This window comes from Dendropsophus ebraccatus, chromosome 14 (genome assembly GCF_027789765.1).
Source record: "Dendropsophus ebraccatus isolate aDenEbr1 chromosome 14, aDenEbr1.pat, whole genome shotgun sequence".
Classification (NCBI taxonomy): Eukaryota; Metazoa; Chordata; class Amphibia; order Anura; family Hylidae; genus Dendropsophus; species Dendropsophus ebraccatus.
The window spans coordinates 6,932,801-6,954,043 of NC_091467.1; the positions used below are offsets into that span (position 1 = coordinate 6,932,801).

The window sequence follows — 21,243 nt, forward strand, 5'->3', positions numbered from 1 at the left end:
TGTCACGTGACGCCTGGGTGTGGCTTTTGTTCGGCTCCGGACAAAGCGTCACCTAGCAACTGGCCGACGTATAAATTATTCATGAGGTGACGTCACTCCGCACGGCACGTTTTCAGGCGTGTGACATCGCACGGGTGAGGCCGGTTTGAACGACACAGAAAAAGGTAACGGCAGCGGCGGCGGAGCGGGAGGCCCGGGGTGTGGGCGGCGGGGAGAGGTGGGTTACGGTGCCGGAGGTCGGTCATACCGTGCGTCCCGTCATCTGCGGCCTGAGGTCTCCTCATGGCTGGTGTCTGCGGCGCCTCACGGTGTCCTCCCTGCGGTGTATCCGGTGTGTGAGATCCCCGCCATCACATCCTCCTTATATCTGCCCTATTACCGGTCACCTCACACCGGCCAGCACATCCCCCATTATACACCCCAAATACCCGGCACCCATTATACACCCCGATTACCCCCCTCATTATACACCCCGATTACCCCCCTCATTATACACCCCGATTACCCCCCTCATTATACACCCCGATTACCCCCCTCATTATACACCCCGATTACCCCCCTCATTATACACCCTGATTACCCCCCCTCACCCATTATACACCCTGATTACCCCCCCTCACCCATTATACACCCCGATTACCCCCCCCCTCACCCATTATACACCCCGATTACCCCCCCCCTCACCCATTATACACCCTGATTACCCCCCCCTCACCCATTATACACCCTGATTACCCCCCCTCACCCATTATACACCCTGATTACCCCCCTCACCCATTATACACCCTGATTACCCCCCTCACCCATTATACACCCTGATTACCCCCCCTCACCCATTATACACCCTGATTACCCCCCCTCACCCATTATACACCCTGATTACCCCCCCTCACCCATTATACACCCTGATTACCCCCCCTCACCCATTATACACCCTGATTACCCCCCCTCACCCATTATACACCCTGATTACCCCCCCTCACCCATTATACACCCTGATTACCCCCCCCTCACCCATTATACACCCCGATTACCCCCCCTCACCCATTATACACCCCGATTACCCCCCCTCACCCATTATACACCCTGATTACCCCCCCTCACCCATTATACACCCTGATTACCCCCCCCACTCACCCGTTATACACCCTGATTACCCCCCCCCACTCACCCGTTATACACCCTGATTACCCCCCCCACTCACCCGTTATACACCCTGATTACCCCCCCCCCCACTCACCCGTTATACACCCTGATTACCCCCCCCTCACCCATTATACACCCTGATTACCCCCCCCTCACCCATTATACACCCTGATTACCCCCCCTCCTCACCCATTATACACCCTGATTACCCCCCCTCACCCATTATACACCCTGATTACCCCCCCTCACCCATTATACACCCTGATTAGCCCCACCCTCACCCATTATACACCCTGATTAGCCCCCCCCTCACCCAGTATACACCCTGATTAGCCCTCCCCTCACCCATTATACACCCTGATTAGCCCCCCATTATACACCCTGATTACTCCCCTCACCCATTATACACCCTGATTACCCCCCCCTCACCCATTATACACCCTGATTACCCCCCCCCTCACCCATTATACACCCTGATTACCCCCCCCCTCACCCATTATACACCCTGATTACCCCCCTCATTATACACCCTGATTACCCCCCCTCACCCATTATACACCCTGATTACCCCCCCCCACCCATTATACACCCTGATTACCCCCCCCATTATACACCCTGATTACCCCCCCTCACCCATTATACACCCTGATTACCCCCCTCATTATACACCCTAATTACCCCCCCTCACCCATTATACACCCTGATTACCCCCCCCTCACCCATTATACACCCTGATTACCCCCCCTCACCCATTATACACCCTGATTACCCCCCCCCCTCACCCATTATACACCCTGATTACCCCCCCTCACCCATTATACACCCTGATTACCCCCCCTCACCCATTATACACCCTGATTACCCCCCCCTCACCCATTATACACCCTGATTACCCCCCCCCTCACCCATTATACACCCTGATTACCCCCCCCTCACCCATTATACACCCTGATTACCCCCCCCCCCTCACCCATTATACACCCTGATTACCCCCCCTCACCCATTATACACCCTGATTACCCCCCCTCACCCATTATACACCCTGATTACCCCCCCTCACCCATTATACACCCTGATTACCCCCCCTCACCCATTATACACCCTGATTACCCCCCCCCTCACCCATTATACACCCTGATTACCCCCCCCCTCACCCATTATACACCCTGATTACCCCCCCTCACCCATTATACACCCTGATTACCCCCCCTCACCCATTATACACCCTGATTACCCCCCCCTCACCCATTATACACCCTGATTACCCCCCCCCCCCTCACCCATTATACACCCTGATTACCCCCCCCCTCACCCATTATACACCCTGATTACCCCCCCCCTCACCCATTATACACCCTGATTACCCCCCCCCTCACCCATTATACACCCTGATTACCCCCCCCTCACCCATTATACACCCTGATTACCCCCCCCCTCACCCATTATACACCCTGATTACCCCCCCCCTCACCCGTTATACACCCTGATTACCCCCCCCCCCTCACCCATTATACACCCTGATTACCCCCCCCCTCACCCATTATACACCCTGATTACCCCCCCCCCTCACCCATTATACACCCTGATTACCCCCCCCCCCCTCACCCATTATACACCCTGATTACCCCCCCCCCCCTCACCCATTATACACCCTGATTACCCCCCCCCTCACCCATTATACACCCTGATTACCCCCCCCCTCACCCATTATACACCCTGATTACCCCCCCTCACCCATTATACACCCTGATTACCCTCTCACCTCACACACTTCCCTACATCACCTATAATATGCCCCTGTTACCCCTCCCCTGCGATATTCAATATTTTCCCCCATATCACTCCTATCCCCTCCACCACATCACCCATTACTGTATTTTCTGTATAAGATGACCCCAACATCCCAGCCCCCTCCCCCCACACACACACCCATATGCAGCGACTGCAGATCCTCCCGTCCAGTCCTAAATTTTTCAGTCCCTGCCCTATAAGATGACCCCTGACCTTTGAGAAGATTATCCTGGGTTAAAAAGTCTTATATGCAGGAAAATGCTGTATTTTTCTCTATTACCCCCCCCCACCCAGACCCCATCCAGTCATCACCCAGTCTACCCCCCTATTATATACCCCCCTCCCCTCTTATGTCACTCACTATATGCCCCCCCTCCCCTCTTATGAGAAATAATTGGGGGTCTGGGGAAAAGAAGTAAAAATGACTCCCTGAAGCTTGTGTTGTGGCTCCTCTGCAGGGTCTTGTCTCAGCTGGTGGAAGGGTGGGGTGTATGTGCCGGGGTAGATAAGTATCCCCTCCTGTTCGTTCTTACCCCAGGCCGGGCAATACATAAAATAAAAACATGCCTGATACTGGAGTAGCCCTTTTAACGCTCCTCTAGCGCCCCCAAAGTTACTAGCTGCCCATCCTTGTTGCTCATATATAGACCCCTTACCCCTCGTATACCGCCCATATCTAAGTGCTCATTTATGTATTATGTATTCCTGTAGTCATTTCCTAAAACCCTCAGTTGATTCACATGATCTGTGCTGCAATCTGCACCACGAAAAAATAGGACATGTCCTAGTGCAGATCGCGGCATGGATGACCAACCCCCCCCCCCCCCCCCTGCATGCGCCGCCCGGCAGCAGAGATGACAGGAGAGCATGATGTGTGCTCCTGTCATCACATCTACTTGACTAATTCACCGTGGAGACCGGCTACAAGAGCTCACCAGGAGTGGCCGGGAATACGCTGCCTTACTCTCCCGGCAGCGTAGTCCTGGCCACTTCCAATAAGCGTGTGCAGTCTGTCTGCACGGGGGAATAGGTGAATAGTAGATGCGATGACAGGAGCGCACATCAGGCTCTCCTGTCATGTTTGCGGCTGGAGGGGTGGGTGGGATCCGGCTAGGGGATCCATGCCGCCATTCTCCTCAGGGCACTGATCGTGTGAATGAGCCCTCAGTGTCCTGTGTCCTGTCTGTGCAGCCCTGGGCACAGGCTGGCATCAAACACCCCCCCCCCCCACTGCTGATCACACAAGGTATTATAGGCTGGGGCTACAAGGCGACTCTGGTTACCATGACTTGTTGCTGTTTTGAGCCTTAAAGGGATTGTCTTCTCTGAGAATTCCCTATTCACTGTGCAGTTGTTTGCTGTGCGTCCCATCCCTGGCACACAGCGGGATAAGTGTCCCCTAGATCTGCACCGATCTTCAACTCAAGGCTCCTCATCCACCAAAAACAGCCAAATCGGCCACTTACACAATGAAATAATTCCAATTGACTTTAATGGGAGGAGCGCAAACAGTGTAACACCATGGTTTACCACTATTTGCACAGCTGGCTTTAGAGCCCCTTTAAGGATTTGTGGTGCTGATCTGATGATGTGACTGTACTCTCCTCCACAGGGGTCCTTGCTGTAGTATTAGTATTTCTGTCTTCATAAACTTCTATAATTCAGTTCTCCACTATAAAGGTTATCTGCTGATTAAAGGGGGTTTTGGGCGCTGCGTTAAAAAAAAAAAAAAAAACATACTCTCCTATCTGAATTGCCCCCACAGCTCCTGCTGTGATGTCGTCTGGTAGCGTAAATCAGAGATTTATCTGACCGATTCTTGAAGCCAAAGCCAGAAAAGAGGAGAAATCAGTCTTTCCTTTGACTTGTTTCCTGTTTATAGTCAGTTCTCCACTATAAAGGTTATCTGCTGATTAAAGGGGGTTTTGGGCGCTGCTTTTAAAAAAAAAACAAAACATACTCTCCTATCTGAATTGCCCCCACAGCTCCTGCTGTGATGTCGTCTGGTCCCGCTAGTCACTTGGTTTGCTTACGTCTTATGGAGCGTAAATCAGATTTATCTGACAGATTCTTAAAGCCAGAAAAGAGGAGAAATCAGTCTTTCCTTTGACTTGTTTCCTGTTTATAGTCTGTTCCTGGCTTTGGCTTCAAAGAACTGTCAGATAAATCTCTCTGTACCCTAAGGCTGCATTCCGACGTTCTGTGATTCTGACGGATCACGGACGTGGAATGCATGTAACGGAGTCCCCTTGAGGGGGGGGGGGGTAATCAGGGTGTATATAATTACAGATGCTGTCCGGGCGCAGGGGGGCTCCGGTACATGCATTCCACGTCCGTGATCCGTCAGAATCACAGAACGTCGGAATGCAGCCTTAGGGCCCTATTCCATTGGCCGAGCAACGATGTAAAAAGAGCACTGATCTGCTAGATCGTCGCTCGTTTACTGGGCACCCATGATTGTTTAGCGAGGGCTGCAGGGACATCGTTACCGATTATCCTTGCACCATACATTACCTAGCAGGGCTTCTCCTGCGCTCCGTCTTCCTCCCCGGGTCCCGCGGCGCAGCATCAGCCAGGCAGCTCCGGAGTTGATGCTGCGCGCGGGACTCGGGGAAGAAGACGGAGCGCAGGATAAGCCCTGCTAGGTAATGTATGCTGCTTGGATCGGTGGTTGCCGCCGCGCACCGCTATTCCACCGTAGCGATGTGCGGGTGGCGAATGACTTTTAGGTTTGAACCTCAATGAACGATCAGCTGATGACACAATCATCAGCTGATCGTTCTCTCTATTCCACAGAGCGATAATCGGTCAATTATCGCTCTCGTGGAATAGGCCCCTAAGGGTCCATTTACACAGAAAGATTATTTGCCAAAGATTTGAAGCCAAAGCCAGGAATGGATTTAAAAAGAGGACAAATCTCAGACCGTTCTTTGACCTGATCTCTGTTTATAGTCCATTCCAGGCTTTGGCTTCAAATCTTTGGCACATAATCTTTCTGTGTAAATGTACCCTTAGGGTACAAACACACACAGCAGATATGCAGCAGATTTGATACTGTGTTCAGTTATTTAGATCTAATCTGCTGCGTATCTGCTGCGTATCGCAGCAGTAAATACGCAGCGTATAAGCCGTGTGTGTTTGTGCCCTTAGAAGGATTGGCTGTGGCAGCCTGCTCAACCAACCACTGCCTGAAGGGGCACACCGCTGTGTGTCAGGAGAGGGGGGAGGGGAAGTGTCGGCTCCTGTACTTCCATCTCTTCTAGCTATGCCCTGAGCACAGGTAAAGGGGATCTGTGAGCACGTTACCTGTGGGTGATGCGTCCGTGGAGTGCATTTTGTGCGCTCTTTGCACTCTTGTGGTTAAGCGTTGGTGCGGCCCCCTGGCACACCTCACCGCTGCTGCTTCCTCCTCCTTCTGAGAATCCTCCCTGCTGCCCGGCCTCCTGCGTACTTGTGTCCTCCTCCTGGTCCAGGGCCACTCTTGCCAGTGTGCAGGTATGTTACTGCGGGCTGCAGCGCCTGTGCAGACGGTGACCACAGGAAGCACCCGGCCTCTCGCATCAGCAGGAAGAGGCCCAGGAGGCCGAGCAGCTGAGGCAGCACCAACGCTGAGCCACAGAAATCCTGCCGGTGGGCTCTCTGTCCGGGAGCGCGCTGGAGACGGATTTCTTCTGGTTCGGCCTTTCACTACTTTGTGGGTACAAACACACTGGGCGTACCCACTACAGATCCCTGCCCTGTACAGTCTATCGGCAGACAAACTCGCAGTGGGATGGACATTGCGCTGTTAGTATGTAGGCAGCCGCCGGAGTATGTCCACAGCCGCCGGAGTATGTCCACAGCCGCTGGAGTGTATACTTAACCTTCTCTACGCTCCGGCTTGCTTCGCGGGTTCCCGGCACGTCTTGCTTGGCCAATCAGTGTGCTGCCCTGCCGCAATGCACTGATTGGCTGAGCGGGACGTGAAGCAACAGGAGCCCCGAAGCAAGCCAGAGTGGGGAGCAGGTGAAGTATACGCTCTGGCGGCCGGAGGTTAACAGGACGGGATGCGGATGTCCATCCCACTGCGAGTTTGTCTGCCCATAGAGTGTATAGGGCAGGGATCCGCAGCGGGTACGCCCAGTGTGTTTGTACCCAGTAAGTATATGCAGTCAGAGGAGACTGAAGAAATCCATCTCCTGTGCATGCCCCAACAGACAGCCCACCGGCAGGATTTTTGCAGTGTATCCCGCCACCCGTTCCAAATGTAGTTCCCCTTTAATGACTGGTACTCTTTACATAAAATCTCTGCAATTCCCCTTTTTTTAATAGTAAACTTTCCCAAAAGCCAAGGTGTGGGCAGAGTGAGTGATGGCTGCTGATGGGATGACTTCATGTACAGCTGTATAATGCGGAGGTTCTGGTACCTGTCACTGGAGGAGTGCAGGCATAGTATGCCACAGGACCAGACTCCACACTCCTCCTGGGTACTGATCAAAAACTTTCAACTTTATCTATATATAGTGATAGTTACATTTTAAAGTTGTTTGATGTCTTGGTGACCAGAGTAGACGGCTGTGTAGCTCCAGTATGGCTTATCCATAGCTCATATATTCTTATACTACCTTATCCATAGCTCATATATTCCTATACTACCTTATCCATAGCTCATATATTCCTATACTACCTTATCCATAGCTCCTATATTCTCATACTACCTTATCCATAGCTCATATATTCCTATACTACCTTATCCATAGCTCCTATATTCCTATACTACCTTATCCATAGCTCATATATTCTTATACTGGCTTATCCAAAGCTCATATATTCTTATACTGGCTTATCCAAAGCTCATATATTGTTATACTACCTTATCCATAGCTCATATATTCCTATACTACCTTATCCATAGCTCATATATTGTTATACTACCTTATCCATAGCTCATATATTCCTATACTACCTTATCCATAGCTCATATATTCTTATACTACCTTATCCATAGCTCATATATTCCTATACTACCTTATCCATAGCTCATATATTGTTATACTGGCTTATCCATAGCTCATATATTCCTATACTACCTTATCCATAGCTCATATATTCTTATACTGACTTATCCATAGCTCATATATTCTTATACTGACTTATCCATAGCTCATATATTCTTATACTGACTTATCCATAGCTCATATATTCTTATACTGACTTATCCATAGCTCATATATTCTTATACTGACTTATCCATAGCTCATATATTCTTATACTGACTTATCCATAGCTCATATATTCTTATACTGACTTATCCATAGCTCCTATATTCTTATACTACCTTATCCATAGCTCCTATATTCTTATACTACCTTATCCATAGCTCCTATATTCTTATACTACCTTATCCATAGCTCCTATATTCTTATACTACCTTATCCATAGCTCCTATATTCTTATACTACCTTATCCATAGCTCCTATATTCTCATACTACCTTATCCATAGCTCATATATTCCTATACTACCTTATCCATAGCTCCTATATTCTTATACTGGCTTATCCATAGCTCATATATTCTTATACTACCTTATCCATAGCTCATATATTCCTATACTACCTTATCCATAGCTCATATATTCCTATACTACCTTATCCATAGCTCATATATTCCTATACTTCCTTATCCATAGCTCATATATTCCTATACTACCTTATCCATAGCTCATATATTCTTATACTGACTTATCCATAGCTCCTATATTCTTATACTACCTTATCCATAGCTCATATATTCCTATACTACCTTATCCATAGCTCCTATATTCTTATACTGGCTTATCCATAGCTCATATATTCCTATACTACCTTATCCATAGCTCATATATTCTTATACTGACTTATCCATAGCTCATATATTCTTATACTGACTTATCCATAGCTCAGCAGGGCAGCTGTTATTTTTGACAGGTTAAGGATGGTTGCAGACGGCTATAATCTAAGGATCTTTTTTGTCCCCAGGGACTACGGTTGTGGATCATCATATAACTGTAAGAGGGTTTAGTTATGTGTTACGGCCTTCAGAAACCAGCATAGTAGGAGGAAGAATCAGAGTTTGTATAGCCAGAGTTCCTCTTTTATCCCTCACCCTGTAAGAGGCTCATAGGGAATGTATTGCTCTATAAGCCTTGAGCGGTCACTGTATGGTTTACACTTATTATTACTCATCTCTGTTTTGTTTTATTGCAGAACAATGGCTGTAAATGTTTATTCCACGTCTGTAACAAGTGACAATCTAAGTCGTCATGACATGCTTGCATGGATCAATGAGTCTCTACAAGTCAACCTGACCAAGATAGAGCATCTGTGTTCAGGTAAGGACCTGCCAAAATGTTGGTGGCATCTTCAGGTGTGTATGTAGGAGAAGGGGGCCTTGTGTTTGTGCTGATCAAGCAGCTGGTAATGGTTAGCAAAAGTCCTGGCCTGTAAGGTAAGGATCCCTATGCTACTGCTGTGGCACCACATGGCGCTATGAAATGATTGGTTAGAGAAGGATTTCCTGGAGTCAAACAGTTCACAGTAAAAAATATAGCACAAGAGGAATTGGTAGTCTTGCAGCAGCTGGAGGGCCAGAGGTTGTCCATTTCTGTTCTTAGAGATTCTCAGCTAATACATTTATACTTGTAGCATGCGGAAAAGTAAATATTTTGCACTTACATTCATCCTGATATACTGCTTATTTCCTTCCATTGTTGATAGATCATTATCTAGGTTATAGACCACCACTCTGCTCTAAAAGCAGTGGACTGGCTGGGGTCTTCATAACATTATATCCAGACCACTGCATTTAGAGCAGAGTGGTGGTCTGTAACCTAGATAATGAGCTATGAACAATGGAAGGAGAGGAGCAGTATGGGTATGTGCACATTACAGAATTGCGACAGAAAATTTGTTGCGGATTTTGCAGCTTGCACCAGCTCGCGAACTCTGGCGTCTGTGTCATAGGCTCCATTCTATGCGCGGCGGTTTTTCGCAGTCTGTCCAAACAATGAAACTGTTCATTCTTTGGACGGATGGCGGAATCCGGCCGCACATAGAATGGAGTCTATGGCGTGGGCGGAAATGCGTGCGCCCACCGGAGTCTGCAAGCGGGTGCAAGCTGCGGAATCCGCAACAGGTTTTCCGTCACGACTCTGTTGTGTGCACGTACCCTAAATCAGGAGAAGAAGAGTTTGCTAAATGAATATAGTTGTAGAATATTTCCCTTGCTGAGTCCTATGAGATTGGGAATACTCCTTTTACCAGTTGTCACCCTAACGCCCCCTCTACCTCCTCTGTCATGGCATTGCCAGGAGATACATATGTACCTATAATGTGGGTCATATCGAGCTGGCGTGCACATAACATAGCTGTGAGTCTTGAGACGACAGCCGTCTCTCATGGCAGTCGCACTTCTTGTAGACAGGAGGATTGCGCAGTATCCAACATCTTTTAGACAGTCTAGAGAGAAAGTGGTTTTGGTCCAGACATCTAAGGGAATACACCCAATTTAGATTTTACTTTTCTCTGGCTTGGTTGGGTTCTGCAGGTCAGGCCTGGTAACCAGCATGTCCCTGGGGCCCACATCTTTAGATCTCAGGGAGACCAGCCAAACGATAACCCTGCTGGCTGCTAGTGAAAGCGCTCAGTGCAGTGGCCGGGTCCTTCCTGGAGGGATATCTGGCTGGTCCTGTGTTTCGAGGCTCTTCAGTGAGGCTCCACGGGCTCTTCTTTTACATCTTTAGATAGAACTGATCTGCAGGAAAGTTAGGTCTTGAGGGTCTTGAGGGTTTAGTGTGTCTATGGGTAAGTGCGGTGTTTTGGCTCCTGTTTGGCTTCTGTGCTGTTGCCCGGTAACCACGGTCATTGTCTTTCCTCCAGGGACCCTTCGCTTGCCGGCCCTTAGGTGTCTGAATGTGCTAATAGCTTTGTTGCTATAGTGCTAGTTTGTCTTTGTAAAGGCACAGCGTCGAGTAACTTCATTGTTGTGCGACAGTACCCATAAATAGGTGATGTGGGGGTTGTATGGGAGATTTGGGATACAATCGCTTCAGTTTTCTGAGGCTTTATTCTCTTTTTATAACCTAGGCCGTTTTGTTGCTTTATGGTGCTTGAGGAAGCATAGTCTCCCGCTGGGACCCCCTCCCTTCCCCCAGTTATATAGGACCTTTACTCATCCACTCTCCGATACTGGGTCCTGGTGCTGAACTGCTCATCTGTCCGATTTGTATAGGAATATAAAGCTCCAGAGTTGTCACCTGCAGGCCGGGACTGCTGTTACTAAGCGTACATGGGCCGTTGTGTAGTATACAGCTCTTTTACAGGCACTGTTGGCGCTATTCCTACAGTGTCGTCTGTTTCATCCCAGCTCTGCTACATTCATTCATTTTACTCTGGCTTCTGTGGTGACCTCGCTGAGGGCACAAACGCATTTCCAGTGGGTCACCTTGAGATTACGTGATCCGACTGAAGGAAAGGATTCCAGGAATTTTCAGACAGAAAGAAACAACTAATGAGAGAATACTAGCTGGGTGTGGTACTGGCTGCCTAATGGGCTTAAAAGGAAACTAACAGATTAGCAGACTAACCTGCTCTACCCATAGGGCCAGGGGCACTGAGCGGTGCTTCGTGTCTTTTTTTTTTTTTTTTTTTTTTTCTTTCTTTCTTTTCTTTTTTGTGATTTCTTTAATCAACATGTAAACTAGGCAACTTGGGGCACTGGGGGCGGTACTACAGCACTTAGAGCACCGATCCAACCTGCCAGTGACTCCTCCACCCCTCCGATCATTGGTTATACAGGGGGAAGTTTGTGGTAGCTGGCTGTCTCCATAGACATATAAGAGAAACAGATTGCTGAACTCAGGGAGACCAGCCAAACGACAACACTGCCGGTTGCTAGTGAAAGCGCTCAATGCAGTGAAGTCCTAGGTGCATTGCCCCCTAGGAAACATGAATATGCAAAAGAGCCGGTGGAGCCTCATGTTTCCCAGGCGGCAATGCACCTAGGACTTCACTGCATTGAGCGCTTTCACTAGCAGCCGGCAGTGTTGTCGTTTGGCTGGTCTCCCTGAGTTCAGCAATCTGTTTCTCTTATGGCTCTACTAGGCATTGCTCCCACCTAGCCAGAATCCTGCTCCACACTGATGAGGGGCAACACCCCGAAACAGCTGTCTGTGGATGGTTACCTGGCCTTGGTTTATCCCTTGTCATTACATTGACTTATAGGGCCACTTAATATGGTGGTTTCCTAACAGGAGCTGCCCCTTGGCTGGGTCCTTCCCGAAGGGATATCTGGCTAGTCCTGTGTTTTGAGACTCTTCAATGAGGCTCCACGGGCTCTTCTTTTCCATAGACATATAGTGAAGGCAGTCTCCTACACTGAGTCCGATCGGATGGTCAGTGGGGGAACCCTGATTATTCTAGTGAAAGCGTTTCTATCATTTGTATTGTTGGGTATCTTGGTCTGCTGAAACCTACTGCACTCCTGAGATACAGCCAGAGAAGAGCGTGGCAGGGCACTTCTCTCCCCAGCTGTCAATCAAATCCTCTTCATTGTAGTCCATGAAAGTCGGATCTTCAGCCGCAATGGGAGTGGAGCTCACTGCTGGGCTCTCTCCTATGCCGTATGTAGGGAGCAGGGAGACCCACTGTGATCAATGACTCAATGTGTCTGATAATCTGACGTTATTACTTAGTTTGGACTGATGCAACTTCTGCAATGTCTGTTCAGCATGTCAAGAGTTTTTATTCTATTACCAGGAACTCTTAAATCTTCTCATGCCGCCTTAAAGGGGTTCTCTGGCCACATTTAAAACATTGCTGCCCTTGTATTTATATACATCATCCTATTCTTCCATCACTGCGTTCCCTTGGGATCTTCAGTTCCCAGCTGCTTGTCCTGAGATGGACTGCCAAGGGCAGCACAATATCAAACCTTTTAAATGGTGTGACTACCCTGTTAATACATTACTTTTTTTTTTTTATAAAACAACCTTCTACAGGGCTTTTAGGTATAGAGCCTTTATATTCAGCGCTTATGCGAGATGGGGAACCTTCCACCCTCCAGCTGTTGCAAAACTATAATTCCCATCATGCCTGGACAGCCAAAGCGAAGCATGATGGGAATTGTAGTTTTGCAACTCCTAGCAGGCTTAAGGTTCCCTATTCCTGCTCTATACTATACTATACAGGTGTGACCCTATGCGAGGTCCCAGGTAATCGATGTAACTCCGATCTGTGGGTGTAGATGAATGGGTTACTGCACACCGGTTATGTAAGTCCATAGACCAAAGAAAATAAAATGCTACCTCAGGCCTTACTGCCTCTCCATGCTGATCTCTATGAATGGAGACTGGTTCCTGCAAATGGTGTTGTCTATGGGAAGAATAAAGCTGTATTTGGCAGAGTAAAGGAGACTTCCACAAAGAGGAAGTGCCTGTACTTGTGTCTCTCTGGTGTATGACCTAATAAGCAGGGTTCCTTACTAGATCATATGATACATCCTGCTTCATTGTCTTAGATCAGTAAGTTTGACCTGCGGGTGTACAGCTAATAATGGGTGTCTTGCTTTCTCGTGACAGGTAGTGTATATTGTCAATTTATGGACATGTTGTTTCCCGGATCAGTCACATTAAAGAAAGTGAAGTTTCAAGCCAAACTTGAACATGAGTACATCCAGAACTACAAAGTGCTACAAGCCGGTTTCAAGAAGATGGGTGTCGACAAAGTGAGTGCAACATGACCTTGTTAGTGCATATGGTTACACAACCTGCTGAGACTTGTACGGTACAGCACCTACATACCTCCAGAGCTGGCATCCTGACACTGCCCACGGTGGATTCTCCAGTCTATCGCATATTGTGGGAGAATCTCTTTAGCTTCTTGCAATAAAGCGCATGATGTTTGTACTAAGTGCCATCGTAATGAAGGTTCATTGACAGTACTATTGACTCACATCAGTTTGGTCTCCCATTGTACACTAAGCATGATGCATGCAAACCATTATAGCACTATTGTGCGGGAGGGTGTCATGTCTTAGTCCTTCAGAGGAAGGCTATTAGTCACATGTACTGACGCATTATCGCACATTGTGAGAAGGGATTGAAGAAATACTCTTTTGTGTTTGCAGATAATTCCAGTGGACAAATTGGTGAAAGGAAAGTTCCAGGACAACTTTGAATTCGTACAGTGGTTCAAAAAGTTTTTTGACGCAAACTACGATGGGAAAGACTACGATCCAGTTGCTGCAAGACAAGGACAAGAGTCTGCCCCTGCCCCAGTCCTTCCCACTCCAGTTATGAACAAGCCCAAGAAGCCGATGGGATCTACAAACTCTGGTAATGAATACTAACCGTGCTTGTTAATGTTTTCAGGCGGTTTTGCATGGCTGTAGCATGGCCACAATTTTCTGTCCGCATAATGTCTAAGATGTTCTAGTGGACTGATTCTGGATCAACATATAGGTCTGTACTGTTCTAAGGAGGGTTCTGCTATACAGAGCCTAACATGTGTACCTGTTTACGGCCATTGTAACCTAAATATCCTATAGATCAGGTTTACACAAAGACTTTTTACCTCCTGATAAGGAGGGCAATTCAAGACTATTGGGGCAACTCCCTGTTCTAGATGTTTAGTTCCTGTCCTTAAAGGCAATCTGCCTTAAGGGCAGCATAAGCTAGTGACAGAAATGCCAAACAGATTGGTGTATTATATCATTTTGTTCAGCCGTTCTTCTAATATGCAGGAGAATGGGTTTCTTGATACCCCCCTCGCCTCCAGCTGCTGACTGACAGTTAACTGCCTATACACAGCATGGATAGATAGCTGCCAATCAGAAGCTGGTGGGAAGAGTGTGCTGGAGCTCATGAATCTACTGGGCTCGCGCACATAATGGAGAGGACTACTTATTGTCCATTTTATTCTAGAGGAGCTCTCTGGATCAGCTGCATAGAGCAATGTAAGTGATACATCATTCTGTTCAGCTTCTCTGTCACTAATTTTTGCTAACCTGAGATAGGACGGCATAAACCTGACAGTCTCTTTTAAAGTAATACTGTTACCCCACACCCCCCGTTTTGCCCGGAGGCACCTCCCAGACTTTTCAGCGCTATATATAAATAAATATATATGCCCCCTGAAGACAACCACTTTAAAAATGAGCTGTTTTTCAAGAGCCAACTTGTAGACAGATGTGATACCGCTTCTGGTATAAAGTCCAAGACAACCTCTTTAACATCTGTATTAGCCAGCCGATTGCATGACCAGGAATCTGTGTTTCACCATCTGGTCACAACCCCTTCACTCATACAAGACGCGGGGTGCTAGGATGGCCTTCCCATTACTCTGGGGTCACGGCAACCCACAGTTAGCAGCACACTGCCATTCACTTGTATGAGTGACGAGATCGTGTAACTTGGAAATCACTGTGTAGCCCCAGCGGAATGCTTTGAAGTGTATCATTTATTTTTCAAGGGATCTGACACCCCTGCTGAGGGCAGTATATGATGGGAGACCTGGAGCTCAGCTATAGATATTGCTTTCTATATATTAGTATATTGTAGGATGAAAGCTTTACAGATGCTGCCAGGACTCGTATAGAGGACCCCAGAGTACTGCTAGGGCTTGACAGACTGACAACTCTCCTTGTATGAGTCTTTGTACAAGGAAAATATTGGGGAGACGAAACTCTCTGGCTTATTGGGGTCTGAGTAAGCAATGAGCGACCCTACAGTAATTTGCTCTGTATCCCTGTCTAGAAAGATTCATTCTGCTTTTCCAAGTGTCCTGGTTGCCCAGAAAAGTCGGGTATGAAAGAGTCTGAGCATTCAGGGCACCTTAAAGGAAGATGATCAGCAGGTTAGATGGATCTAATCTGCTGAGATGTCCCTTTTGCACAGGAGACGCAGAGGATGATAGTATGTCTCTTACCCCACAGAAAAAAAATAAATAATTATATATATATATATATATATATATATATATATATATATATATATATATATATATATATATATATATATATATATATATTTAGCTATCCCTGGGACCTTACAGAATTGAGTTCAGCATGAGGACACAAAGAAAATCCTGGAACTTCTTAGTGTTTTTTTTTTTTTTTTTTTTTTCTGCCTTGTCTTTTTGGGAGTGTTTTTGCTTGTAGTGAATGCTGTGCCTCTTCCAGATGACTGTGCTGATGGGAAGCTGTCAAAGACAGAAGAAATAAAGAAAATGGCCAGAATTGGTACTTGCCCCTGTATAAGGGAGAGGGGTGCACATACTGAGTGGTGTCTCACAATAGGCTCTGGGTTATGGTGGTTGTGTAGAGATCAGCACTTGTGTGGTTATAATGGCTGACATTGGTTCTTGCTCAGCTCCACAGAGGGTGGTACCTGCCCAGAGGACTGCAGTAACCAACAGACCTGCCCAGGGCCTTGCCAGAAAGCCTGCCGCTGTGGGCAACGGTGGCGAAGAGGAGTCTGCAGAGCTAGTTCAACAGGTAGGTGACATTGGTCCTTGTCAGACTGCTAAGGAACTCTACTGTGTTCATATTTAGCACTCTGATGTATAAGGGGCTAAATGGTTTCCAGATGGTACCTCCCCTGACTGGGGGCGGCAGTAGTGAGGCTGAAGTCCATGTATTGCTGCCCCATGCACTTATTAAATATGCAAAAAAAAGTCTGCGGAGTCTCAAAACACAGGACTAGCTAGATATCCCTTTAGAAATGGACCTAGCAAAGGGGGGCTTCTGTACAGAGACCACCGAACCACTATCGTAAGTGGCCCCTTCTGTCAGTATCTAACTCTTTTATGACCATAGAAATGGCAAGACCAGGTATCCATCCACAGCTGTTTGCCGATTAGATTGAAAAGCGGAGTTTTTTGTTTTTTTTTCCTCTTTGCTGTATGGTGGGGGAGGGGGTTGATTGGAAGTTAAAAAAAGAGCAGATAGTCCCACCTAAACCAAAGTGAAATGGTACCAATATAGACTATAGATCATGGTGCAAAAAGTAAGCCCTAATACAGCTCTATAGACAGAAGAATGAAAGGTTGTCTGGGCCAGAACAGAGAAATGCTAAGCTGCTTCATTTTTTTTTAAAAAGTGCTAAAATGAAATAAATGGGGCAGAGGGTTGCGCTTCTGTTATGTTTATATATTAAAAAAAATAAAAACGTTCATTTTCCAGATAAACGTCTTAAAAATCACAGTTGAAGACTTAGAGAAAGAAAGAGACTTTTATTTCGGCAAGCTAAGGAATATCGAACTGATCTGCCAAGAGAACGAAGGCGAGAGCGACCCTGTCCTGCAGAGGATCATAGAGATTCTTTATGCCACAGATGTGAGTGTCACCTGACTGTAATCCCGTAACGTGGCTGAAATATTTACCTAGATTCATCATGACCATTGGTGACATATTGCTAGGAAGTAGATTATCTATCTTATTTCAGCAGTAGAGAACATCATAACTATACTCTATCCCCTCCCTGCACTCATCTCTATGATCATAGATAGAACTGAGTGGTCATACAGTTACAGCTGCACAGTCATCTCCATCCTGTGCCTGTATCTGGGATCATTGCGAGAACGGTCTGGTCATTAGAGCTGAGCAAATCTTAATGTTCGGCATTTGAATACCGGTGGCTGAAGAAGTTGGGAGCAGCCATAGCCTGCGTCCATGTTTTCTAGGGCTTCATCCAACTTCAGCAACCATCGGTAATCAAATGCTGCATGCTCGGGTTCATTCATCTCTAATGGTCATACGGGTAAAGCCGTACAGAACTCTCTATCTCCTCCCTGCAGTCATCTCTATGATGGAGAGAACTGTGTTTTCATACATTTACAGCTGCACAGTCCTCACTATTCTCTACCTGCACAAGGGTCGCCTCTGTCTGTGCTTGTGTAAGGATCAGGCTGGCTAGCATTACCTCTTATTTGTGACTATTGTGGGGCTGGACAACCCTTTAAATCCTTTGACGACCCCATACTGTTAAGTATCCTGACATGAATCCCGTCGCTGCCCTAGACCTCCATTGATGCAGATGCTAACCAGGTGACTATCTTTACCATGGTGCAGGGCTCTGTGGACTCATCTCAGCACTTTCTCCTCTCTTTCAGGAGGGCTTTGTCATACCAGATGAAGGAGCGCCCCCCGAGGACCAGGAAGAATATTAACCCCGCTCTCCTACCTTGCTGTCATTTCGAAAAACCAATTTATAATTATTTTTTTTTGTTTCCCTCCCAAATCACGTGCTTACCTGTAAGATATCCCTTTTATTCTCAGAGGGCTGTCTCCGCAGCTCACTTTTTTTGAAAGTGTACTTTTTTGCCAAAGTCTCCCTCATTTTACGGTGGTTTGCCCTTTGGAGATGTCGTCTCATTTTGTAGCAAAGTATTAATGTGTTTTTTTTTTTTTTTTTTACGTTCTCTAGGGAACGTGTCGAGGACTTGAGAAGGTTCATGTGTCGCTAAATATGAATAGAATGTTTAAAATTGATTGTCGCTAAATGAAGCGCGGGGTGGGGAGGACCGGAAAAGCCGTACGCAAGTCTTGCAGTCATTGTAATGAGATCTAGTGAATAAGAGATTATAATGCCTTAAGTTTACATATCGCAGCCCTAAATACTCGCTGAGCGCATCTCTAGTAAGATTTTTTGTTATTTTTTTTTCTTATGCGCTCATCGTGAAGCGGCGCACTTTATCCTTGTGCTTGCAATAGTAGTTAGAGGGTGTGTTTCTCTCTCCCCCCCCCCACCCCCGCACCCCCCTCTGACGTGCTGCTCCTGCTCTTAGACGCTGAGGGGATTGGGTTTTCGCGGCTGCCTCTACCTCTTGCATCCTGTTGCTCTCTACTTCGGATGGCATGGTTGCATGCAGACCCCCTTTGGCAGCCTGGAGAGTAATGCAAGTTTTAGGATAAAATGAGGTGAAATCTTTACGAGGCTTGGTGACAAATTTTTGAGGATTTTCAGAAGCCTCCCTCTATAACCCCTTCCCCCTTTAACACTTTTTTTTTTTTTTTTTTTTAATTGTATAACTTTATTTGCCAACATAATATTATTTAATAAGTCAATGTGTTGTATGTACCTGCTGTATCCTCCAGATCACTGGGTTGTTCACTCCGGGGGAAGAAGAAAATGGATAGTTTGGATATTACTATTTACGTTCTGTTGGGTAACAAAAAAAAAAGTAACGTGTAATGCATGAAAAACAAAAAAAGTAGGAAGATTCGAGCCCGTGTTGTCTTGGTAGCAAGCCATCACCGACATTGCAGCGCTACACTTTCTAAATCTCTTGTGGCCTTTAAGACTTTTTAATTCTTTTTTTTTTTTTTTTTTTTTTTTTTTTTTTTTCTTTCTTTGCCCCTATCCTTTACAATTTCTAAAATTTTAGTCCCATTTTTTTGTCCTCCCCTCTTTGTTTCTACTTTCTCAACAGTTTTTTCTACTTTAAGCCATTTCTAAATAAAACTTCTGTATTTCAAGAGTGAACATGGTTCCCGCTTTGCGTCCTCTTATTCCTGAGCCTTGAAATGATTACGTTGGGGTCTGTGATGTAACTCGTGGGTCTCGCTGCGCAGTTGCCATGGGCTTTCAGGAGGGCCATAGGTTAACGTTTAGGTCTTGGGCTGCATTCCCACGTTCCAAGATCCTGACTGATCACGGACGTGGAATGCATGTACCGGTGCCTAGACAGCATCTGTAATTAGATGCTGGGAGCGGGGGAGACTGTATTCATAAGCGCCGCACTGTAATGAATCAGCCGTGCGGTGTTGTTACTACAGCGCGGCGCTTATGAATACAGTCTCCCCCGCTCCCAGCATCTAATTACAGATGCTGTTCGGGCGCCGGGGGACTCCGGTATATGCATTCCACGTCCGTGATCTGTTATGCAGCCTTATTCACACGTTCCTTAAATCTTCTAATTGCCGATCTGCAATAGCGGACAAGTTTAGGGCCCAATGGTTTCTGTGGGTCTAATCACAATATCCCTAGATAGGTCACTTTATAGTGTCACTGTCATTTGTAAAAACATTTGACATGTCATAGACACATGTCAAAAGTTTTGATCAGTCCTGGTCTGTTCAGATCCATACCAGCCAGGAGAAGACTATGCTAAGCGGTATCCTCTCCCGGCTCTGTGTCACATGATCAGTCAGGCTCTGTCTGATTGTCCATGTAAGTCTATGGAGCCCAAGTGATATCATGACAAGGAGCTGGGAGAAGACTGCTCTTAGCACGGTCTGTTCCCGGATCGTTCTTCCAATTGGTATGTGTCTGATAACTTAAATCTGGACCGATCAAAACTTTCGACATGTAAACGTTTTTACAAATGACAGTGACACCTTTTTTACTATAAATCATTTTCCCATTTAATTATTTTTGTGAATCCGCAAAAAAAATAAAAAATACATTTGCACATATAATAAACTCTTCCTGTAAAAAAAAAAAAAAAAAAAAAAAAAAAGAGCGAGGCTTAGAGACTTGTCAGTAGTTTTCTTCTGTCCTGTATAAGGGCAGCATAAACTAGTGACCGAGAAGCTGAACAGAATGATGGATCACTTACATTGTTCAGAGATATCTTCCTTTATACCGAAGACTCTGAGCCCTCCACACCTCTATTGGCATATGCTCAGTAATTTTGGATATTCATGAGCACCAGCTCCGTCTGCTGAATGGCAGTTGCCTATCTATACTGTATAGGCTATGTGTCAATCAATAGGTGGCTAGAGGAGTATGACACGAAGCCCAGAATAATGTAAGTAACACACACGTCTGTCACTAGTTTATGCTGCCCCCATTTAAGGCTCCATAAACCAAGTCAGATTCCCTTTAAACAATGCATTAAAAAAACTTGAGCAAAATTGCAGCACAACTGCACTATGTAAGGGTGCGATTACGTTACAGGATTGGAGACTACTCTATTTCTAACAGAAATGCATTGTGGGTTTCATTAAAGGGGTACTTCAGTGAAAATCTTTCTCTTTCAAATCAACTGGATTCAGAAAGTTTTACAGATTTGTAATCAACTTTTTAAATATCTCCAGTCTCCCAGTACTTATCAGCTGCTGCCTGTATGGCTGTATTCTTTCCAATCTGACACCGTGCTCTCTGCTGCCACCTCTGTCCATGTCAGGAACTGTCCAGAGTAGGAGAGGTTTTCTATGGGGATTTGCCACTGCCCTGGACAATTCCTGACATGGACAGAGGTGGCAGCAGAGAGCATTGTCAGATTGGAGAGAAAATGCCACTTCCTGTAGGACATACAGCAGCTGGTAAGTACTGGAAGACTGGAGAT

General features: G+C 46.4%; 1 protein-coding gene across 2 annotated transcripts; it reads left to right on the top strand.

Annotated features, from left to right (window-relative positions):
* The first annotated feature begins 67 nt into the window (after nt 1-67).
* Nucleotides 68-19,436, top strand: MAPRE1 (microtubule associated protein RP/EB family member 1). 2 transcript variants are annotated; one of them, XM_069954059.1, is made up of 7 exons: nt 68-164; nt 9,163-9,287; nt 13,533-13,678; nt 14,081-14,288; nt 16,323-16,447; nt 17,135-17,287; nt 18,064-19,436. In XM_069954059.1, exons 2-7 carry the CDS (start codon nt 9,167-9,169, stop codon nt 18,118-18,120), a joined length of 810 nt encoding a protein of 269 aa, XP_069810160.1. In that variant the 5' UTR covers nt 68-164; nt 9,163-9,166; the 3' UTR covers nt 18,121-19,436. The 2 variants fall into 2 exon arrangements, with proteins under 2 accessions (XP_069810160.1, XP_069810162.1); XM_069954061.1 differs by lacking the exon at nt 68-164 and adding an exon at nt 197-217.
* Nucleotides 19,437-21,243: the final 1,807 nt, after the last annotated feature.